The sequence below is a fragment of the Phoxinus phoxinus genome, assembly GCF_949152265.1.
Source record: "Phoxinus phoxinus genome assembly, chromosome: 6".
NCBI classification, from domain to species: Eukaryota; Metazoa; Chordata; class Actinopteri; order Cypriniformes; family Leuciscidae; genus Phoxinus; species Phoxinus phoxinus.
In genome coordinates, this window is record NC_136881.1 from 1,637,525 (window position 1) to 1,660,548 (window position 23,024).

At 41.8% G+C, this 23,024-nt stretch overlaps 3 protein-coding genes across 6 annotated transcripts in view; 2 read left to right on the forward strand and 1 right to left on the reverse strand.

Moving 5' to 3' along the window:
• appa (amyloid beta (A4) precursor protein a) overlaps positions 1 to 6,282 on the forward strand; it is a 46,501-nt gene extending 40,219 nt beyond the window's left edge. For 2 of the 3 annotated variants that reach the window (XM_079615408.1, XM_079615409.1), the window contains 2 exons: positions 646 to 792; positions 3,263 to 5,075. In XM_079615408.1, coding sequence (XP_079471534.1) covers positions 646 to 792; positions 3,263 to 3,364 — 249 coding nt within the window. In that variant the 3' untranslated portion in view covers positions 3,365 to 5,075. Of the gene's footprint in view, positions 1 to 645; positions 793 to 3,262 lie in introns of all 3 variants that reach the window. The other variant, XM_079615407.1, reaches the window with a different exon arrangement.
• A 2,069-nt stretch (positions 6,283 to 8,351) lies between these two features.
• atp5pf (ATP synthase peripheral stalk subunit F6) lies at positions 8,352 to 12,775 on the forward strand. 2 transcript variants are annotated; one of them, XM_079615417.1, is made up of 4 exons: positions 8,352 to 8,459; positions 9,745 to 9,918; positions 11,175 to 11,299; positions 12,687 to 12,775. In XM_079615417.1, exons 1-4 carry the CDS (start codon positions 8,365 to 8,367, stop codon positions 12,716 to 12,718), a joined length of 426 nt encoding a protein of 141 aa, XP_079471543.1. In that variant the 5' UTR covers positions 8,352 to 8,364; the 3' UTR covers positions 12,719 to 12,775. The 2 variants fall into 2 exon arrangements, with proteins under 2 accessions (XP_079471543.1, XP_079471544.1); XM_079615418.1 differs by having other exon boundaries at positions 8,416 to 9,561; positions 9,651 to 9,918.
• A 3,526-nt stretch (positions 12,776 to 16,301) lies between these two features.
• Positions 16,302 to 23,024, reverse strand: part of gart (phosphoribosylglycinamide formyltransferase) — a 37,967-nt gene continuing 31,244 nt past the window's right edge. The window contains exons 22-23 of the mRNA XM_079615401.1: positions 22,846 to 22,961; positions 16,302 to 16,735 (exon numbers count right to left, since the gene is read on the reverse strand). Of these exons, the coding sequence (XP_079471527.1) occupies positions 16,538 to 16,735; positions 22,846 to 22,961 (314 nt within the window). The 3' untranslated portion in view covers positions 16,302 to 16,537. The remainder of the gene's footprint in view (positions 16,736 to 22,845; positions 22,962 to 23,024) is intronic.

The window sequence follows — 23,024 nt, forward strand, 5'->3', positions numbered from 1 at the left end:
CCCCCTTAAATTCATAAAGTCATGGCATTAAATGTTGCATGAATGCTTTCCAATACAAATATCTAAACAAGTTTAAGTTAAGATACATTTACTTGAGATGGAAATGTACAATTAAGTGAACAAATATCTGGAGCATGGTAATTCGAAAAAACTACAAAGCTTATTGCTAATGCGTGAAGTATCACTTTAATTTTGATTGATTTCACAGAAAACAGAAACATATTTAATGTCATTTTGCATCTGAAGTAAATCTTGGTTTAAGAATGTTTAGAATCTCTTTTTTTTTTTTTTTTTTTTTTTTGCAGTTTGATCAGAAGGTAAACTTATAAGACCAAGTAACGGAAATTTAAGAAATTATTTTTTCATAAAAGATTTTTCCATATTGTAGTGGTTTTGAGCAAAACGATTCAAGCTTCTTTTTTTCTTTTTTGTCAGAACTGACAGAACTCTGAAGTGTTTCTCCATAAACATTTACATTTAGAGAACATATTGATGTAATGAGTTCCCTTCAATTTATTTCTTAAATTTCCGTTGCTTGGTCTTAAATAAGTCTTAAATATGCCTTCATAAGCTGTGCAGAAACCCTGACGCCGTTGAGAGGCACGCGCCTGTAATCTCGTCTTCTCTCTTGTTTCCGGTGCTCAGGTCTTCTTTGCTGAGGACGTGAGCTCCAACAAGGGAGCTATTATTGGCCTGATGGTCGGAGGCGTTGTCATAGCAACCATCATCGTCATCACCCTGGTGATGCTGAGGAAGAAACAGTACACGTCCATCCACCACGGCATCATTGAGGTCAGTGAGTTCAGTGCCAATTGACCGTTCGCAAAGACCCGCCCCCCCCTTAGTTACTGTTGCTATGTCCGACAAGCCACGCCGCTCTCACAGACCAGCTTTTGATATGAAACAGTCTCAACTTTCACATTTGGTCATTTTTTTAAAGTAATGTAAACAATAAATAGCGTTTTGTGGCTCTTTAATGTGTGTGACAGATCGCTCAGTTAAAGCCGCTCGTGAACCGATCATCTCTTTAGTTCATTTATAGCATCAAATAAACATGAATGAACATCAGAAGGAATGTTGTTTTAACCGCGGAAAGACGTCAGTACCTCCGCTTCTCAAGTTCATATCCTCCAACGTTAATCTACTAACTCTCCTGACCGCTGTGTCCGACAAAATGGCGGATTATGATTGGTCAGATCGTCTGTCAATCAAACTCCATGTGAAGGGTTGATTAGATCGGTAAGCCCCGCCCCCTTAGTTGCTGTTGCTAACTCAGACAAACAAACAGAGTTGCTAACTGTCAGTGTGAAAACCTTGTGAGTCTCCTTCATCTATACAGCGCTTCAACAATATATAGAGTTTCACAGCAGCTTTACAGAGATCACAGGAGATTACAGTAACCGTGTTCAGGCTTTACAGCAGATCTAGAATAAAGTTATTGTCCAGATAAAGTTGGATAAACAATCCAACCGTCTCCATTGAGTCTGTATTGTGTGAAGCTGCCTTCTCGTCATGTCTGACTTTTAGACATTGTTTTGTTGTTATAAGCTGCTATGTGACAAGATGTACAGCAAACAAGCTAAAAAAAAAACAGAAATAAGTTTTTATAAGCTGTCGACCCCAAAAAACGAGCGTTTACGGAGGCAAAAGTGGAGACGGCTGGAACGAATGAGTAAATTGTGGGATCCTGACACTAAAAATACAGTACGTGTGCAGAAAACATTGTCACTGGTAAGTGAAATATCCACACGTCAGTTTTATATATTATATTTCTGTAAGCTATCCTGTCTCAGATTACGTTCCCCTCCAGTAGTTCTCAGAGTAATATGACACGTTCTCAATTGCCTGTCTCCACTTTTGTCTCCATAAAGGAGAACTCCGGGCAATTTTTAAGTTAATCTTGATCGTTATATCTTTGTGAGTTCTGTCTATAGAAAAAAAAACAACCGGATTGGTGTTTGCAACGCGGAGCCGCTACCGCTAATGCCCAGAGCTCACTCCGCTAACGGCAGTTATGGGGCATATTCATAAAGAGTGTGTGTGCCTCTTAACAGACACAACATGCCATTAAAATGTCTGTCCAACATGAACAGGGTCCTTACATGACAACAAGATGCGTTTAGAAACTTAGCCATTGTTTAAATTCACCTCAATAGTGTTTTAGAGACGGCTAGCTGTAGTCTCGCGCTGAAGTCGCGTGGGAACTCCCGTTGTAGCCGGGAAAGGTATTGTGGACTGAAGAGTGTGAGGCTAGTTCTTCGTCTGTATACTCGGGTTTGAATAAATAAGGACGACCATCAAACTCAAAAGCCTCTTCCATGTGTTCAAAATCTTCTATATTCTCCATAGTTACTTTACGAACCATTTCTTCTTCATTTGTGAGCAACTCCCATCATCACTCTTCACACACACGACGCTCCAATCATCACTCTTCTATTTACCTTTTCTATTTACTGTGTGTGTGTGTGTGTGTGTGTGTGTGTGTGTGTGTGTGTGTGTGTGTGTATGTGTGTGTGTGTGTGTGTGTGTGTGGGTGTGTGTGTGTGTGTGTGTGTGTGTGTGTGTGTGTGTGTGTGTGTGTGTGGGTGTGTGTGTGTGTGTGTGTGTGTGTGTGTGTGTGTGTGTGTGTGTGTGTGTGTGTGTGGAGTTCCCACGGGACTACAGCGCGAGACTACAGCTAGCCGTCTCTAAAACACTATTTAGGTGAATTTAAACGATGGCTAAGTTGCTAAACGCATCTTGTTGTCGTGTAAGGACCCTGTTCATGTTGGATAGACATTTTAATTGCATGTTGTGTGTGTTAAGCGGCACAAAAACACTCTTTATGAATATGCCCCATAACTGCCGTTAGCTGAGTGAGCTCTGGGCATTAGCGGTAGCGGCTCCGTGTTGCGAACACCAATCCGGTTCGGTTTTTTTCTATAGACAGAACTCACAAAGATATAACGATCAAGATTAACTTAAAAATTGCCCGGAGTTCTCCTTTAAACGCTAATTTTTTGGGGTCGACAGCTTATAAAAACGTATTTCTGTTTTTTTTAGCTTATTTGCTGTACACCTCGTCACATACACGGTGTGGATCAGTGTGAACTTGTGGATCAGTGTTACATGTTTGTAGCATAAACGCCATCAAAACGATGAGAGCTTCGGATCTTCCAATACTCAACTGCCATTGGCTCATCTGTGTTCGAGGGGCGGGGCTTACCGATAGGTCCACTTTAGATGTGAGCAGGTGTGTAATGCAAATGGATTTGATTGACAGGTGGACGCCGCCGTGACCCCGGAGGAACGTCACCTGTCTAAGATGCAGCAGAACGGCTATGAGAACCCCACATACAAGTTCTTCGAGCAGATCCACAACTGATGGCGTAACTTACCCCCACCCGAACCCTCCTCATCTCCAGACGCTGCCGAGGACACCTGACGCAAACATCTCGTCTGCTATTGGCCAGTTCTCGTGACCGGCAGTCAGAGACCACCTCCCATTGGCTAGACGAACAGTCACATGATCAGATTAATGCGGTTGGGGTCAGTTTCAGGTTGTTGACGATTCCATTTCAAAGTGAATGCACAATTCAAGTTCATTCCAAATCAAATCGGACGCACAATTCGAATTCAATTCAAATTGAACACATTGTTTAAATTCAAAACACAAATCAGATTGAACACATAATTCAAATTAAATTTGAATCACAAATCAAATTGAATGCATAATACAGATTCAATTGTAATTCAGATCACAAATCATAATTCAAATTACAAGTCAAATTGAACACAATTCAGTTACAATTCAATGCAAAATTCAGATTCAATTAGAATTCAGATCATAAATCATAATTCCAATTTATTCCAAATCAGTTTGAGTGCATAATTCAAATTCAGATCCAAATCAAATCGGACCCAATAATTCGAATTCAATTCAAATTGAACACATTATTTAAATTCAAAACACAAATCAGATTGAACACACAATTCAAATTAAATTCAAATCACAAATCAAATGGAACACATTTCAGTTCCAATTCAATGCATAATTCAGATTCAATTAGATTTCAAATCATAATTCAAATTAGACTGAGTGCATAATTCAAATTCAGATCCAAATCAAATTGAAGGCAAACTTAAGAATTAATTTCAAATCAAATTGCACACTTAATTCAAATGTAATGCATAATTCAAATTCAGTTCAAATCAAATTGAATGCACCATTAAAATTCAGTTCATATTCAAACCACAAATCAGATTGAATGCATAGTTCAAATTTGAATTCACACCAGATTTTCAACCGTGGCCTCTCATTGGCTGAATGAACACGATCAAATTTTAAGCTGTCAGATTTGTATTTATTTTTCTATTGAATGCAGAATGTCGTGTCGTGTCGTGTCCACTGCAGCGTCTGCTCTCTCTCTCTCTCACGCTACTAAACGAGTGAAACACTGGGATACCCGAGGGATGAACGTCCGAGACTTCATCCCGTCTCTCCCTCCTCTTCATCACTTACTCTCTTCTTCTTCATCATCACACACACACACACACCGACTGCAGCTGCGCTGTGTTTGGTGATCACGGAGAAATCTAGTGCTTATAACTCGATGTCCTTCTGAATGAGATCTTGAAAATGTGTTTCTGGTTTGTTTTTCAAGAAAAAGAGAATCGTTTTAAAAAAAAAAAGAAAGAAATTTGCCAAAAAAAAAAAAAGTTTTGTTTTTTTAGTTTTGTCAATATTAAAGTAATGCATAAAAAAACACTAGTTGTAACTATGTAGTGCATGATAGAAAAAATGAAGAAAATGCTCTTTGGATCTCGGTCTTTTCTCATGTAGAGACATTTCTAGCAGAATTAAACGGTAACTTGTGAACATGTGATTTAAGTTGCACAACAAACTCTATTGGCTTCTGCTTTGATGCAACTTAATCTCGATTTAATGCTTTTATTTGAATATTTTGTTTTTTATCAGGCTGAGATCCAGCGGTGGCTGTTGATGTACATTTACTGTCTTTAATGTTTTCGTCCTATGCATTTCAGAGATTTATTTACTCCTTTCTTTATAAACGGCTATTTAATTTAGATTTTCCATTGGACTCGTGGTTGTTTGTGTGTGTTTTTTTTTAAGCGGGTGTTTGTGGGCGGGGGGGTTTTCGGGGCGTTTTCTGTATGTTTGTATCCAGTCGGTTTTGTGTTCTCAGATCACTGTATTATATCTCTCTCTCTCTCTCTCTCTCTCTCTCTCTCTCTCTCTCTCTCTCTCTCTCTCTCTCTCTCTCTCTCTCTCTCTCTCTTCATCTCACTGCAAAATCAAAAGAATATAGTTTTGCATTGCTACATTTTATTTTATTTCACCCCAAATTGTTATTTCTGTAATGCAACAAAATAATAAAATATTATTTAAAGAGGCTATATGTTCGAATTTGCATGTATGTATCGCTTTTTTATTGCTAATGTGTGAACAGTTTGTAAGGCAAGTTAAAAAACAAGACCTTCCCCGATTCCCTAGGTTGTCCATGAACGCCCGCGCGGACTTATGTTTATGTGAAGGACTCGGGACGTTTTTCCCGGGAAAATCAAAGGATGTGACGGTTACGTTCCCGCGAGCCTCGATCTCTTCCGTTTAATAGCACATGAAATAAAAGCTTAATTTTAGTATAAAAGTCATTCTATACATATAGCCTCTTTAAATATGTAATATCTGTACAGAACTTAATTGATTTAATGCTAATTCGTTTGTTTTTTAGTCAGTCGTGTCGCATTATAATGAGAATTTGTGCTTGATTGACATGAAAATGTGACCGTGCAAAAAATATGAATAGGCATCGTGCAAAATATTATTGCATTTTTTGATTTTGGGGTGAAATATGATTAGTTGGAGATTCTCGTGTGTTCTGATCATCTGTCCGTCGTGTTGTAGAAAGCGTCTCATGACCGAATGTGTGGCTGGTTATTATCAGATTATCAGTATAAACTGAGCATTTACAGTTGATCAAAGTTTCATAATCCATAATCAAGCCGTCTGATGAATGTCATAATCAATGGTTTACAGAATCGTCTCGGTGATGACGCCACGCGTCGTCGTTCGCACGCACTGCTGTTCTCAGATCAGTGATGCATCATGGGTAATTATCAGTGTGGGTTGCTGTGGAGGTTCAGAGATGCTGAATGATCTACGGGTGCTGATGAGGTTCTTTTTGTGACGTTTTTTTTTCTGTGTATCATTTGCTTTGACTGGAAAACAACTGCGCTTTCTATACACTGTATTCCATAAATAAAGTTTTGAATGTACATACAGAGACTTGTCGTGGCTCTTTTGTAATAATAATAATAGATCAAACTGTATGGACAGGATTACTGCACACTGAAATGTTAAATGTCATTGAAACTCATATTGCAGTTTACAGGTGAAACTCGAAAAATTTTAATATGGTGCAAAAGTTCATTTATTTCAGTAATTCAACTTAAAAGGTGAAACTAATATATTATATAGACTCATTACATGCAAAGTGAGATATTTCAAGCCTTTATTGGTTATAATTTTGATGATTATGGCTTACATGAAAACCTTTTCACAATATTCTAATTTTGAATTTGGGGTTTTTCATAATCTGCCATAATCATCAAAATTATAACCAATAAAGGCTTGAAATATCTCACTTTGCATGTAATGAGTCTATATAATATATTAGTTTCACCTTTTAAGTTGAGTTTTGAAATAAATGAACTTTTGCACGATATTAGTTTCGCTCTAAGTTGAATAGATTTGGAAAAATAAATGTATGATTAATCGCATCCAACATAAAAGTTGATGTTTACATAACAAATGTGTGTGTACTGTGTATAATTATTTTATTTATATAAATACACACATGCTTGTATGTATATATATATATAAGAAATATTTGCATGTATATACTGTTTAATATATTATATTATATATTAATTATAAATATTTTATATATAAATAATACATTTTTCATAAATATATACATGAACGTGTGTGTATTTATATATACAAAATAATTATATACAGTACACACACTTTTATTTTCTAACGAAGCCCGTTATAGCATATGCTATAAATTAATAAATAAATAAATCAACTAAATTTGTGTTCACATGAACAAAATACTCAGGTTATGATTTTATTTGGAAATATGTATTATGTCTGTTATTGTTTGTCATATTTTCATATTCATTGTATTTCAATGTGCTTGATGATGGTTTATTTTTCACCATCACGTTGTACAGTATATTCTTGCAGTGGCATGTCATGTTTGTATACAAATATGTAGCTACCATTTGTATAAGTTTAAAGTCAGTATTTAGTCTTCACATGAACAGAATCCTTAATTATGTTTTTTTATTTGAATGATCGATTACATTTCTGTTATTAATCGGCATATTGCAAATCATTTTTGTACATTCTCTGCACCTATAAACCTTCACAGACTGTGATATAAACAGACTGTCTCCCTCTGCTGTCCGAATATCATAATTCCTCATATATATTTATTTAAATATGACAATATATATATATATTATATAAGGCCTTGCTATTTCACAAAACCGAAAAATATATATTATATAGCCTATTTTTTAAAGTAATATCGTTCGTATAATCAAAGTTAATGGAGACCCGATTTCGAGCATAGACAGTATATAAACTGGACACAGCGACCCCATAGGTTTCAACGGAGAGAAATGAAGTCAATTAGAAGCACTCACTTCCTGATCGCAAGGCGAACTGCGCAGACTCAAACTGAGCTTGACGACGTAGATGTGACGTGAGCAACCTGTAGGTCTTCTAGTAGCTGTGCCGAGAGAAATCTGAATCATTCCCTTCCGAATCTCGCAGAGACGGAGAGCGTGGGTATTAGCTGTACATGAGCTAGCAACAGGAGCAACTTTATCACTCTCTATGGGCTTCTCCCTTGACTTTATGCCTCCACGTCCTCCCGATTGCTTGCGAGCTTCTCTGCCTGTCCATACGGTAATTTTTCGACTTGTGCGACAGAGTCGCGCGGGTATGACGCAATCGTTAGCCTATTTTTACAAAAACTGCTTCTACGGGGCCATAACGTAAGATACAAGGTAATGGAGCCTTTTATACATTTTCGTGTTTCTTTAGAAATAAACAATGGACAAACGGTGTCTTTAAACGCCTCAGATGTAAAGTTATTCGCTGTCAAAGTGACGCCAAAATGAATGGGAGTCAATGGAATGCTAACAGCAGGTGGGGGTCCGCTAGCCAATGGCGGCGCCCAGGTCGGCTTCAATATTTTTCGGAACACTGCCCCCCTGATTTCGAGGGAGGACCCGATTCGACATGACACCGGCAGTAAATGTGACGAGTGACTGACGCCCTCGTGCGTCATGCCCTATGGTCATGCCGTCATACCCATAAGCACGCGCGGTGACCCGGAAGCAGTCAGCGTCTGTTCTTCGGTGCCTCGGGTGTCAAACACAAGGTTAGACGTGATATTATTCTTTATCTTGTTTGTTTCGAATGAAAATGCGAATGTAATTGTTATGCTTGTGTATATAAACTCTTGCATGTGTTTTAAACAACAGTAGGTCGTTTGAGGTCAATGTCATCAAAGAGTCACTGGTGTTATGAACGTTTGAAAACTCAAGATATGTAATAAGTTAATCAGGCGTTAATTAAACATCAGCGAGAGAGATTAGTCAAAATCCCCTGATGATTATTTAACATAAGTACCTTGTAGTATCATGTAAATACTGATTTGGGAAATTAGCACAAATGTATCGAAGAAAAACATGCTTTTGTAAATCATGTTTATGACACAGAAATGTGAAATTATGGCATCATAAGTCATGATTATAACTTAGTTTGCAATAATGTCGTCTTTATCTCAAATTTGACTTTTTATGCCATAATTAAGATATCAAAGCATACTATAGTATATATAAGATATATCAAAAAAATATTTGTATCATTTTTTTAATTACATTTGATGTGTTGTAATGTTTTTCAAATATGTCGTAATCGCACTTTAACAAAGGTCTATTTATGTTTTATGTATTTAGGATATGTAATTTATTTTAATATTTTTAAGAATGAAAAGTTCTTTGAAAATTGTGTTTTTTTTGTCATTATATAATCAGTGGCATTAAATGGTTTTAAAATAATCTGATCTTTATAGATTGAGCTTGGTCTGGTTATAGCCAGACTAGTTTTTAAAGGTGTAGTTCACCCAAAAATTATCGCGTAATTTACTCAACCTCAAGCCATCCTATCTGTATATGACTTAAGTATTTCAGACAAACAAACTCAGAGTTATATTAAAATATGTCCTGGCTCTTCTCCGCTTTATAATTGAGATTTTGGAGCCGTAAAGACTGCCTTCATCCATCATAACAGTATTAAGCCCTGCAGCTGTGTGATTAAAGGCCATTTTTATAACTTTATAAACTATAAATCACTATAAAGGCCACATTTATAACAATATAAACTATAAATCATGAGATTTTTGGTGAACTGTTCCTTTAAGATGACATTAAAATGGTTAATGGCGATTATTTCCGGGACGATAAACCACCCAACTAAGAGTATTTGTGGAGGTGTGTGTGTGCATCAGTGTCAGTAATTCTCCGTGTGTGTGTGTCAGTAATTATCCGTGTGTGTGTGTGTGTGTCAGTAATTCTCCGTGTGTGTGTGTGTGTGTCAGTAATTCTCCGTGTGTGTGTGTGTGTGTGTCAGTAATTCTCTGTGTGTGTTCGTCCCTCCGGCAGCATCATGGCTCTTCATCGGCTCTTCCGGCTGTCGTCTCTGTTGCGTTCGGTCGTGAGTGTGTCGCTGCGCAGGAACATCGGTCTCTCCGCTGTGCTCTTCAACAAAGCCAGAGACCTCGATCCCGTGCAGAAGCTGTTCCTGGACAAGATCCGCGAGTACAACACCAAGAGCAAGTGTGTTGATGCAGCTCACACACACACACACACACACACTGACTCACACACACACACACACACACACTCACTGACTCACTCACACACACACACTCACTGACTCGCACACTCACTCACACACTCGCTCGCTCACTGACTGACTAACACACACTCTCACTCACACACTCTCACTCACACACTCTCACTCACACACTCTCACTCACACACTCTCACTCACACACTCTCACTCACACACTCTCACTCACACACTCTCACTCACACACTCTCACTCACTGACTCACTCACTGACTGACTCACACACACACTCACTGACTGACTCACTGACTGACTCACTGACTGACTCACACACACACACACTCACTGACTCGCTCACTCTCTCGCTCGCCTGCTCACTCACACACTCACTGACTGACTCACTGACTGACTCACTGACTGACTCACTGACTGACTCACTGACTGACTCACTGACTGACTGACTCACTGACTGACTCACTGACTGACTCACTGACTGACTCACTGACTGACTCACTGACTGACTCACTGACTGACTCACTGACTGACTCACTGACTGACTCACTGACTGACTCACACACACACACACTCACTCACTCACTCTCTCGCTCACTCACTCGCTCACTGGCTCGCTCGCCTGCTCACTCACACACACTCACTCACTCACTGACTGACTCACACACACACAAACACACACACACTGACTCACACACTCTCACTCACACACACACTCTCACTCACACACACACTGACTCACTGACTCACTCACTGACTCACTGACTGACTCACTTACTCTCTCTCTCTCTCTCTCTCATTATCTTTATTGGCATGACTTGTCTTGTACAGTATTGCCAAAGCATTAGTCATTACATAAGCAATGAATACATTTATATAAACAAGACATAACAAGAAAAAACAAACAACAAAACACACCTTTGTACATTTGTTTCTACATTCAGACAAGATATGTCTGACTGTAGTTTGTCCACTGGCTGACTCACACACACACACACACACACACACACACTCTCACTCACACACACTCACTCACTGACTGACTCACTTACTGTGTGACTGTAGTTTGTCCACTGGCTGACTCGTAGTGTTACGTATTCTGCTGCTGTACTGGAGTTTTCTCCCAAAATATGATTGGATTTTTCTGAAGTTGGTAATGCCATAATATTTTGTTCTAGCTGTTGGACTTTAGTGAAATCTCTGTGTGTGTGTGTGTGTGTGTGTGTCAGGTCCTCAGGAGGTGTGGTGGAAGCGGGTCCGGCCTATCAGAAGAACCTGGCGGACGAGATGACGAAACTCCAGCGCCTGTACGGAGGAGGAGATCTCACCCAGTTCCCCCAGTTCAACTTCCCCGGTGAGCCCATCAGACCAACGTCCATCATTCTGTCCCGTCAGCACAGGGTTAAAACTCAAAGCTCGCCAAAATAAAAGTTCGGTTTAACTTGAAGAAATTATGACAGGAATATATACTATTGTAAAGCAACATGTACTTAATAACTAGTGCTGTCAAATAGATTAATTTTACCTAACATAAAACTACATGAACTATCCGGTGCGAAAGCTTCTATTAACATTTAACATGGAAAATAAGTTATGAATTTTGATCAATAATGCAAGATTAGATTGTTACAGTGCTGAGCGATGGGAGAAACGAAGCTTTTTGAAACCGAATCAATCCCAAAATGATTCGCCGTTCTGAATCATTTGAATCGCTACTCTGGCGACCCCTGCTGGTCAGAACAGTGTAACTGCAGCGAACAACAGCATTATTCAGCGTGTGATCTATTAAATTAACAAGTCATCATCTAATACTATTAAATATGAAGTGTCTCTGAAAGATGATGTTTTAAAATATGTATGATATTTTAATAAATATTAGGGTTTCTTTTATGGAGCGCTTGGTTATTAATCAGACCATTTAACTACAAATCTTTCTTTATTTATTATGTGAATGTCATTTAAATGTGTGCAAAATTGATCAGAGATCAGGAAAAATATACCATATACTTGCTTCAAAAATTGTTTTATTGTTAGATACATTTATTGTGTTGCCAAACCTTCATTTTAGTCTCATTATTAAATGTTACATGTTGTAATAACCATTATGGTTCTAAACTAATTATTTCATGATTACTGTTGCGTCAGTGCTTTCTGTGTACAGCTAGTTTGATGCGTTAGATAATCTGGATCAATTAAATGTTTGAGGTTTACTGTGACTTCAGTTAGACTAGCCGCTAGCGTGTTTATTGATACGCTTGTTGAACTAGCCGCTAGCTTGTTTAATAACACACTTGTTGAACTAGCCGCTAGCTTGTTTAATGACACACGTGTTGAACTAGCCGCTAGCTTGTTTAATGACACACTTGTTGAACTAGCCGCTAGCTTGTTTAATAACACACTTGTTGAACTAGCCGCTAGCTTGTTTAATGACACACGTGTTGAACTAGCCGCTAGCTTGTTTAATAACACACTTGTTGAACTAGCCGCTAGCTTGTTTAATGACACACGTGTTTAACTAGCCGCTAGCTTGTTTAATAACACACTTGTTGAACTAGCCGCTAGCTTGTTTAATAACACACGTGTTGAACTAGCCGCTAGCTTGTTTAATGACACACGTGTTTAACTAGCCGCTAGCTTGTTTAATGACACACTTGTTGAACTAGCCGCTAGCTTGTTTAATAACACACGTGTTGAACTAGCCGCTAGCTTGTTTAATGACACACGTGTTGTTGTTTCCTCAGAACCCAAGCTGGAGGAGGTGATCCCTAAATGATCAACATCTGGAAATCTCTACACAATATTTAATAAACAAACTTTGGTTCAAAACTCATTTGATGTCCAGGTCTTTGAATCGCTCTCCTGAACACTTTGAAATGCTTCCAAAGATTTTCTTCACTATTTAATGTTCTACAGCGATTGTGGGGGACGTCACTTCTGTTTGTGTTTGAAGCGAGATCCCAAACAAACCGAGTTAGCTCGCCCCTCCCTCCCGTTTCTCGCATCAGGAAAAAAAACATATAACACACTGAACCAAAGACAGTCTCAAAAACACGGTTTGAAATCGCTGGTGTTTCTGACGTCACAAACTACCTTGACCAATCAGATCAACGAGTGATCGTCCACCAGTGGATCTCTGAGTGAGTGAGTGGAGGCGGGGCTCATTTGCATATTCATAGCGTCACGAATACTAAATGAGGCAAGGGTGTCGTTACATTCAAGGCACGAATAAAGAAAACAACTTTTAAATGTCATTGTGTTGATCAAAGATGACTTTTAAAATTATTGACTACAGGGCAGGGTCCCCGCGGATCCTTAAAAAGTATTAAAAGGTCTTAAATTCGATATTTAAAATTTAAGGCCTTAAAAAGTCTTGAAGTCTTATTTTTACTTATGAAAAGTCTTATTTTTACCTATGAAAGGTCTTAAATTTTAGATGACACTTTGACGACGTATCTAAATGCTTTCCAAATGAAAACTATCTAATTAGCGTACGTATTATTTTTATTATTCTATCTTTGTGGATTTGCTTGTTCACGTGACAATTTGCGTAATTTACGGCAGCGTATAGCCTGCGTCTGTCTCCTGCACGCGAGAGGAGAGGATAAGAGAACGAGTAAATAGGCTTGTTTGAGATGCGCCTTGCCTCGCCTGAATTGTAGTCGAGAGTAGGCGGCTGCAGTGAGGGGAGGAGTGGAAAAAGCGCAGGCAAGCCGGACAATTTTCTCTTCTCGCAGTGGATCTGACACCTGTGAGATCAAAGATGCATATCGCGGGATTCACGGGATTCACGCTCGTGCACAGTGTTGCTAATAAACTGGATGTAATTTAAGTTCTGTTGCTTTTATATGAAAATAAATATAATGAACAAGACACCCAAAGCACTTGTTTAATCCCATTCCAAATAGGCTACTTGTTTATCAATCTTTTTTTTTTCTTTAATAGGCTACAGACATGTTATATAGCCTATAGCCTATAGGCATATTTTTGATAAAAATTACATAATCACATAATCCATAGAGATCGCACTGTCAGAGAGTTTGGGAATACTCACACATAATTTGTACACATAAAAACACGAAATCAGAGTTTTAAATTCAAACATTTTAAAAGAGAACAATACGTCAAGGTTGTTTAAACCAATGAGTATTAAGCTGTGTCGTCAGCAAGTCGTTTCCCATCATGCTTTTGATCAGCGCAGTCGGTGGAGAGCAACTGCGCGCAACTGCAGAATCCGACAGGTGTGCCTTGCGCTCGCGAGAGATTTTTGACATACGTCAGCATGACATCAGAGCCAGGCGGAACGCAGTCGGACACATTTCTAACCGGCATGCATCTCGCGCTGATCACCGGTGATCGGTTCTGCGCAGATTTTGCTCATCTCAAACAAGCCTAATGTCAGTTCAATAGTAAGTTCATTCTTTGTGTTTAGGATTGTCTATGAACTATGATGATATTGTAATCATTGTTTTAACTACGTACGAGGCACTGCGAGTGGAGCCGACATCGCGTTTGTCTCTCATGCTTGCTTTCACTGCGTGATGTGTCAGTGCAGTTATGTCCCCAAATGAGTTTTTGTCTTATTATATTTATATCATATTATGTTGTTATATTAGAATATCACGAGCAAGAGTGCCGTTTTCCTGTGCACAATTGCAAATGTGCTATTTATTTTATACAACAGTTAAATGAACAATAAAGTTAACATTGTGTGTTACTTTTTATATTGTCAATATTATTTGTTTCCCCCTTTATTTCGCCGACGAGAATTTCATAATGAAACTGTAGTCCAACAGACAGCGATTCTTTTTTTAAAAACTGAAATCTGCGTTTTGAACGAATCATTTGATTCATGAATGAATCGGCCATTTGAACAAATCGGTTGAATAAATCTCCAACAACTCGCTTATTAAGACAGTGACTTACTGCCACCTACTGGCGGGTTTAGTTGCATATTTAAAGCACCCTTTAATTAAAATGTTAAAACTATAAATAATTTCATATTTAAATATTGAATAGCTTTATTTATGCAATTGCAAATTAAGTGTAAATATAGTAATGCCAGTTCGGATGCCGCTTCTGTGTCACCTCTGCACTGTGAGGATGGTTTTTAATTTAATGATTTAATTTGACAGTGGTACGGTCTTATTCTAATAGAATTTAATTTGAATGTTAGAATTTGACATAAAAGGTGATGCATACCTCTACATACGTTTAGAAATAATTTCCATATTTAGGTGAAAATGCCCCTGGAAATCAATTTAAGGTGGAAAATATTGCCCCTTAATAAAATGTTTTATTTCAGTCACTACTGTGAACTGACCACTGCATAGATAGAATGTTAAATATGAATATCTGCGTGAGTCTGCTATCAACAACAGGCCTAAACCAGCCATGGTACCAGTACAAAATCATCAGTCAAATATCATCTAATTATTATCAACAACTTTGAAAATATCGAGATATATTTTTGTTAATATTGCAAACCCCTAATGTACGGTATTAATTTTGATTTCTTCAGGTCTTAAAAAGCCTTAAATTTGACATTAAAAAATGTGCAGATACCCTGCAGGGAGACTTCAATATTATTGAATACATCAGAATGATGGCCGTTCAGCAGTCCATACATATTAAAAACCTCTTTTTAGTCTTTAAATATTTATAAATTAGCACTGAAAATCTATTTCTGTATGTACAAAATAAACAGGATTTCTCAAATCATCATGTGTGAAGTTAAGAACTTTTCACAAGTGAATGTATGGAAGAGATGTGATGTGTGTGTGTATATATATATATATATATATATATTATATATATTTGTAAATTCAGATGCTAGACTGTCAGTTGAAGAACAATATAAATCACTGAATAATGATGTAATGTTTAACTATATCTAATCCCTGAAAAGCTAATCAAATCTCAACCTTCACATGTGTCTCGTACAATGTGGTTTTGCTTCATTAATACAGTGTATACTTTTTTCTTGATTTACAGTGAAATGTGACAACATGCCCCTTATGTGGAATTCATTATAACATTGACAGATTAAAATGGTATCTGATCAAATAAAAAAAATACAAGACAAAATATTTTGTCAATAAAATATAATTAACTTTTTCATATAATGGCATTTTTAAAATAATTAAAAATAAAGTAATTTTTGATAGTTAAATAAATGTTCAGTGATAATCTTCCTCTGTATAGTGTTGATTGGCAACTAGTAAATACACAGTTTCGTCATGTGTGGAAGTATTAAAAACAAGTGTGACAACTAGCCCCGCTATTTAGCTAGTTAGCCCTATTACACTAGGTATACAATATGACACTTATGAACACCAGAGTAACAACACACACAGTCACACTAGTTAGTTCAAGTTTAATGGCAAGAGCAAATATTGACCTCGTTCTGTTACATGCAGAGAATAAAGTTAATCTTGTACATGACTAATCATTTTCACCAGTCAATCTGAGTACGGTTCGGCACTGGCACTACAGTAAAGCTTCTGCGCTAGAGAGCTCTGGAATGTAACGAATCACAGTCTGAAGCATGCGTGTGTGTGTCTGTGTGCGTGTGTGTGTGTGTGCGTGTGTGTGTTTATCCCTGAAGGCTGTGGCTCCACACGATCCTCCCGTCGTCTCTGAGCTTCACGCCCCCGCTGGACACCAGCTCTAGGGCTGCTGGGAAGGCTCGATGCTCCGCCTCCCTGATGCGCTCTGATAGGCTGTCCTCGCTGTCAGTCATCAGGATGGGAACCGCCTCCTGAACGACGATCGCTCCCGCGTCCACTTCCTCCTACAGGAGAGGGAGTTTAACAAAACTACAGAGTTATTATTGTGGATAAAAAAAAAAAAAAAAACATTTAGTAAGACAAAAATACAAGATGCTGCGAATAATGTGACGACTGGTTGAATCTGCATTAGTTCTTGTGATCGGTGTTACTGTAGAACGCTGGTGTGTGTGATCGGTGTTACTGTAGAACGCTGGTGTGTGTGATCGGTGTTACTGTAGAACGCCGGTGTGTGTGATCGGTGTTACTGTAGAACGCTGGTGTGTGTGATCGGTGTTACTGTAGAACGCTGGTGTGCGTGTGACCGGTGTTACTGTAGAACGCTGGTGTGCGTGTGACCGGTGTTACTGTAGAGCGCCGGTGTGTGTGATCGGTGTTACTGTAGAACGCTGGTGTGTGTGATCGGTGTTACTGTAGAGCGCCGGTGTGTGTGATCGGTGTTACTGTAGAGCGCCGGTGTGTGTGATCGGTGTTACTGTAGAGCGCCGGTGTGTGTGATCGGTGTTACTGTAGAGCGCTGGTGTGTGTGATCGGTGTTACTGTAGAACGCTGGTGTGTGTGATCGGTGTTACTGTAGAACACTGGTGTGTGTGATCGGTGTTACTGTAGAACGCCGGTGTGTGTGATCGGTGTTACTGTAGAACGCTGGTGTGTGTGATCGGTGTTACTGTAGAACGCTGGTGTGTGTGATCGGTGTTACTGTAGAACGCTGGTGTGTGTGATCGGCGTTACTGTAGAACACCGGTGTGTGTGATCGGTGTTACTGTAGAACGCCGGTGTGTGTGATCGGTGTTACTGTAGAACACTGGTGTGTGTGATCGGTGTTACTGTAGAACACTGGTGTGTGTGATCGGTGTTACTGTAGAACGCTGGTGTGTGTGATCGGTGTTACTGTAGAACGCTGGTGTGTGTGTGATCGGTGTTACTGTAGAACGCTGGTGTGTGTGTGACCGGTGTTACTGTAGAACGCTGGTGTGTGTGATCGGTGTTACTGTAGAACGCCGGTGTGTGTGATCGGTGTTACTGTAGAGCGCCGGTGTGTGTGATCGGTGTTACTGTAGAACGCTGGTGTGAGTGATCGGTGTTACTGTAGAACGCCGGTGTGTGTGATCGGTGTTACTGTAGAGCGCCGGTGTGTGTGATCGGTGTTACTGTAGAGCGCTGGAGTGTGTGATCGGTGTTACTGTAGAACGCCGGTGTGTGTGATCGGTGTTACTGTAGAACGCTGGTGTGTGTGATCGGTGTTACTGTAGAGCGCCGGTGTGTGTGATCGGTGTTACTGTAGAGCGCTGGAGTGTGTGATCGGTGTTACTGTAGAGCGCCGGTGTGTGTGATCGGTGTTACTGTAGAGCGCTGGAGTGTGTGATCGGTGTTACTGTAGAACGCCGGTGTGTGTGATCGGTGTTACTGTAGAGCGCCGGTGTGTGTGATCGGTGTTACTGTAGAACGCCGGTGTGTGTGATCGGTGTTACTGTAGAGCGCCGGTGTGAGTGATCGGTGTTACTGTAGAACGCCGGTGTGTGTGATCGGTGTTACTGTAGAACGCTGGTGTGTGTGATCGGTGTTACTGTAGAACACTGGTGTGTGTGATCGGTGTTACTGTAGAGCGCCGGTGTGTGTGATCGGTGTTACTGTAGAGCGCTGGTGTGTGTGATCGGTGTTACTGTAGAACGCTGGTGTGTGTGATCGGTGTTACTGTAGAACACTGGTGTGTGTGATCGGTGTTACTGTAGAACGCCGGTGTGTGTGATCGGTGTTACTGTAGAACGCTGGTGTGTGTGATCGGTGTTACTGTAGAACGCTGGTGTGTGTGATCGGTGTTACTGTAGAACGCTGGTGTGTGTGATCGGCGTTACTGTAGAACACCGGTGTGTGTGATCGGTGTTACTGTAGAACGCCGGTGTGTGTGATCGGTGTTACTGTAGAACACTGGTGTGTGTGATCGGTGTTACTGTAGAACACTGGTGTGTGTGATCGGTGTTACTGTAGAACGCTGGTGTGTGTGATCGGTGTTACTGTAGAACGCTGGTGTGTGTGTGATCGGTGTTACTGTAGAACGCTGGTGTGTGTGTGACCGGTGTTACTGTAGAACGCTGGTGTGTGTGATCGGTGTTACTGTAGAACGCCGGTGTGTGTGATCGGTGTTACTGTAGAGCGCCGGTGTGTGTGATCGGTGTTACTGTAGAACGCTGGTGTGAGTGATCGGTGTTACTGTAGAACGCCGGTGTGTGTGATCGGTGTTACTGTAGAGCGCCGGTGTGTGTGATCGGTGTTACTGTAGAGCGCTGGAGTGTGTGATCGGTGTTACTGTAGAACGCCGGTGTGTGTGATCGGTGTTACTGTAGAACGCTGGTGTGTGTGATCGGTGTTACTGTAGAGCGCCGGTGTGTGTGATCGGTGTTACTGTAGAGCGCTGGAGTGTGTGATCGGTGTTACTGTAGAGCGCCGGTGTGTGTGATCGGTGTTACTGTAGAGCGCTGGAGTGTGTGATCGGTGTTACTGTAGAACGCCGGTGTGTGTGATCGGTGTTACTGTAGAGCGCCGGTGTGTGTGATCGGTGTTACTGTAGAACGCCGGTGTGTGTGACCGGTGTTACTGTAGAGCGCTGGAGTGTGTGATCGGTGTTACTGTAGAACGCTGGTGTGTGTGATCGGTGTTACTGTAGAACGCCGGTGTGTGTGATCGGTGTTACTGTAGAACGCTGGTGTGTGTGATCGGTGTTACTGTAGAGCGCTGGTGTGTGTGATCGGTGTTACTGTAGAACGCCGGTGTGTGTGATCGGTGTTACTGTAGAACGCCGGTGTGTGTGATCGCTGTTACTGTAGAACGCCGGTGTGTGTGATCGCTGTTACTGTAGAACGCCGGTGTGTGTGATCGCTGTTACTGTAGAACGCTGGTGTGTGTGATCGCTGTTACTGTAGAACGCTGGTGTGTGTGATCGCTGTTACTGTAGAGCGCCGGTGTGTGTGATCGCCGTTACTGTAGAACGCCGGTGTGTGTGACCGCTGTTACTGTAGAACGCTGGTGTGTGTGAGATCGCTGTTACTGTAGAACGCCGGTGTGTGTGATCGCTGTTACTGTAGAACGCTGGTGTGTGTGATCGGTGTTACTGTAGAACGCCGGTGTGTGTGAGATCGCTGTTACTGTAGAACGCCGGTGTGTGTGATCGGTGTTACTGTAGAGCGCCGGTGTGTGTGATCGGTGTTACTGTAGAGCGCTGGAGTGTGTGATCGGTGTTACTGTAGAACGCCGGTGTGTGTGATCGGTGTTACTGTAGAACGCTGGTGTGTGTGATCGGTGTTACTGTAGAGCGCTGGAGTGTGTGATCGGTGTTACTGTAGAGCGCCGGTGTGTGTGATCGGTGTTACTGTAGAACGCTGGTGTGTGTGTGATCGGTGTTACTGTAGAACGCTGGTGTGTGTGTGACCGGTGTTACTGTAGAACGCTGGTGTGTGTGATCGGTGTTACTGTAGAACGCCGGTGTGTGTGATCGGTGTTACTGTAGAGCGCCGGTGTGTGTGAGATCGGTGTTACTGTAGAACGCTGGTGTGTGTGACCGGTGTTACTGTAGAGCGCTGGAGTGTGTGATCGGTGTTACTGTAGAACGCTGGTGTGTGTGATCGGTGTTACTGTAGAACGCCGGTGTGTGTGATCGGTGTTACTGTAGAACGCTGGTGTGTGTGATCGGTGTTACTGTAGAGCGCTGGTGTGTGTGATCGCTGTTACTGTAGAACGCCGGTGTGTGTGACCGCTGTTACTGTAGAACGCTGGTGTGTGTGAGATCGCTGTTACTGTAGAACGCCGGTGTGTGTGATCGCTGTTACTGTAGAACGCTGGTGTGTGTGATCGGTGTTACTGTAGAACGCCGGTGTGTGTGAGATCGCTGTTACTGTAGAACGCCGGTGTGTGTGATCGGTGTTACTGTAGAGCGCCGGTGTGTGTGATCGGTGTTACTGTAGAGCGCTGGAGTGTGTGATCGGTGTTACTGTAGAACGCCGGTGTGTGTGATCGGTGTTACTGTAGAACGCTGGTGTGTGTGATCGGTGTTACTGTAGAGCGCTGGAGTGTGTGATCGGTGTTACTGTAGAGCGCCGGTGTGTGTGATCGGTGTTACTGTAGAACGCTGGTGTGTGTGTGATCGGTGTTACTGTAGAACGCTGGTGTGTGTGTGACCGGTGTTACTGTAGAACGCTGGTGTGTGTGATCGGTGTTACTGTAGAACGCCGGTGTGTGTGATCGGTGTTACTGTAGAGCGCCGGTGTGTGTGAGATCGGTGTTACTGTAGAACGCTGGTGTGTGTGACCGGTGTTACTGTAGAGCGCTGGAGTGTGTGATCGGTGTTACTGTAGAACGCTGGTGTGTGTGATCGGTGTTACTGTAGAACGCCGGTGTGTGTGATCGGTGTTACTGTAGAACGCTGGTGTGTGTGATCGGTGTTACTGTAGAGCGCTGGTGTGTGTGATCGGTGTTACTGTAGAACGCCGGTGTGTGTGATCGCTGTTACTGTAGAACGCCGGTGTGTGTGATCGCTGTTACTGTAGAACGCCGGTGTGTGTGATCGCTGTTACTGTAGAACGCCGGTGTGTGTGATCGCTGTTACTGTAGAACGCTGGTGTGTGTGATCGCTGTTACTGTAGAACGCTGGTGTGTGTGATCGCTGTTACTGTAGAGCGCCGGTGTGTGTGATCGCTGTTACTGTAGAACGCCGGTGTGTGTGACCGCTGTTACTGTAGAACGCCGGTGTGTGTGATCGCTGTTACTGTAGAACGCCGGTGTGTGTGATCGCTGTTACTGTAGAACGCTGGTGTGTGTGATCGGTGTTACTGTAGAACGCCGGTGTGTGTGATCGGTGTTACTGTAGAACGCTGGTGTGTGTGATCGGTGTTACTGTAGAACGCTGGTGTGTGTGATCGGTGTTACTGTAGAACGCTGGTGTGTGTGTGAGATCGGTGTTACTGTAGAACGCCGGTGTGTGTGATCGCTGTTACTGTAGAACGCCGGTGTGTGTGATCGGTGTTACTGTAGAGCGCCGGTGTGTGTGATCGCTGTTACTGTAGAACGCCGGTGTGTGTGACCGCTGTTACTGTAGAACGCCGGTGTGTGTGATCGCTGTTACTGTAGAACGCCGGTGTGTGTGATCGCTGTTACTGTAGAACGCTGGTGTGTGTGATCGGTGTTACTGTAGAACGCTGGTGTGTGTGATCGGTGTTACTGTAGAACGCCGGTGTGTGTGATCGCTGTTACTGTAGAACGCCGGTGTGTGTGATCGCTGTTACTGTAGAACGCTGGTGTGTGTGATCGGTGTTACTGTAGAACGCCGGTGTGTGTGATCGGTGTTACTGTAGAACGCTGGTGTGTGTGATCGGTGTTACTGTAGAACGCCGGTGTGTGTGATCGGTGTTACTGTAGAACGCTGGTGTGTGTGTGAGATCGGTGTTACTGTAGAACGCCGGTGTGTGTGATCGCTGTTACTGTAGAACGCCGGTGTGTGTGATCGGTGTTACTGTAGAACGCTGGTGTGTGTGATCGGTGTTACTGTAGAACGCTGGTGTGTGTGATCGGTGTTACTGTAGAACGCCGGTGTGTGTGATCAGTGTTACTGTAGAACGCTGGTGTGTGTGATCGGTGTTACTGTAGAACGCTGGTGTGTGTGATCGGTGTTACTGTAGAACGCTGGTGTGTGTGATCGCTGTTACTGTAGAACGCCGGTGTGTGTGATCGCTGTTACTGTAGAACGCTGGTGTGTGTGATCGGTGTTACTGTAGAACGCCGGTGTGTGTGATCGGTGTTACTGTAGAACGCTGGTGTGTGTGATCGGTGTTACTGTAGAACGCTGGTGTGTGTGTGAGATCGGTGTTACTGTAGAACGCCGGTGTGTGTGATCGCTGTTACTGTAGAACGCCGGTGTGTGTGATCGGTGTTACTGTAGAACGCTGGTGTGTGTGATCGGTGTTACTGTAGAACGCTGGTGTGTGTGATCGGTGTTACTGTAGAACGCCGGTGTGTGTGATCAGTGTTACTGTAGAACGCTGGTGTGTGTGATCGGTGTTACTGTAGAACGCTGGTGTGTGTGATCGGTGTTACTGTAGAACGCTGGTGTGTGTGAGAGACGTACGGCCACGAAGTGAACGGTGCAGCCGGTGAGCCGAACGCCGGCCTGAAGCGCTTGTTTCTGAGCATTCACTCCTTTAAAGGACGGCAGCAGCGACGGGTGGATGTTCAGCATCTTCCCTGAGAACACACACACACACACACAGTTTAAAGATGAAAAAAAATACATTTCAGAAATATTCC

Bases quoted from the DNA above. Each gene is read 5' to 3' on its own strand.
- atp5pf (XM_079615417.1), top strand. From the start codon at position 8,365: ATGCCCTATGGTCATGCCGTCATACCCATAAGCACGCGCGGTGACCCG. The intron at 9,919-11,174 runs GTGTGTTGATGC...TGTGTGTGTCAG, and splicing joins GAGTACAACACCAAGAGCAA to GTCCTCAGGAGGTGTGGTGG. The intron at 11,300-12,686 runs GTGAGCCCATCA...TTGTTTCCTCAG, and splicing joins CCCCCAGTTCAACTTCCCCG to AACCCAAGCTGGAGGAGGTG.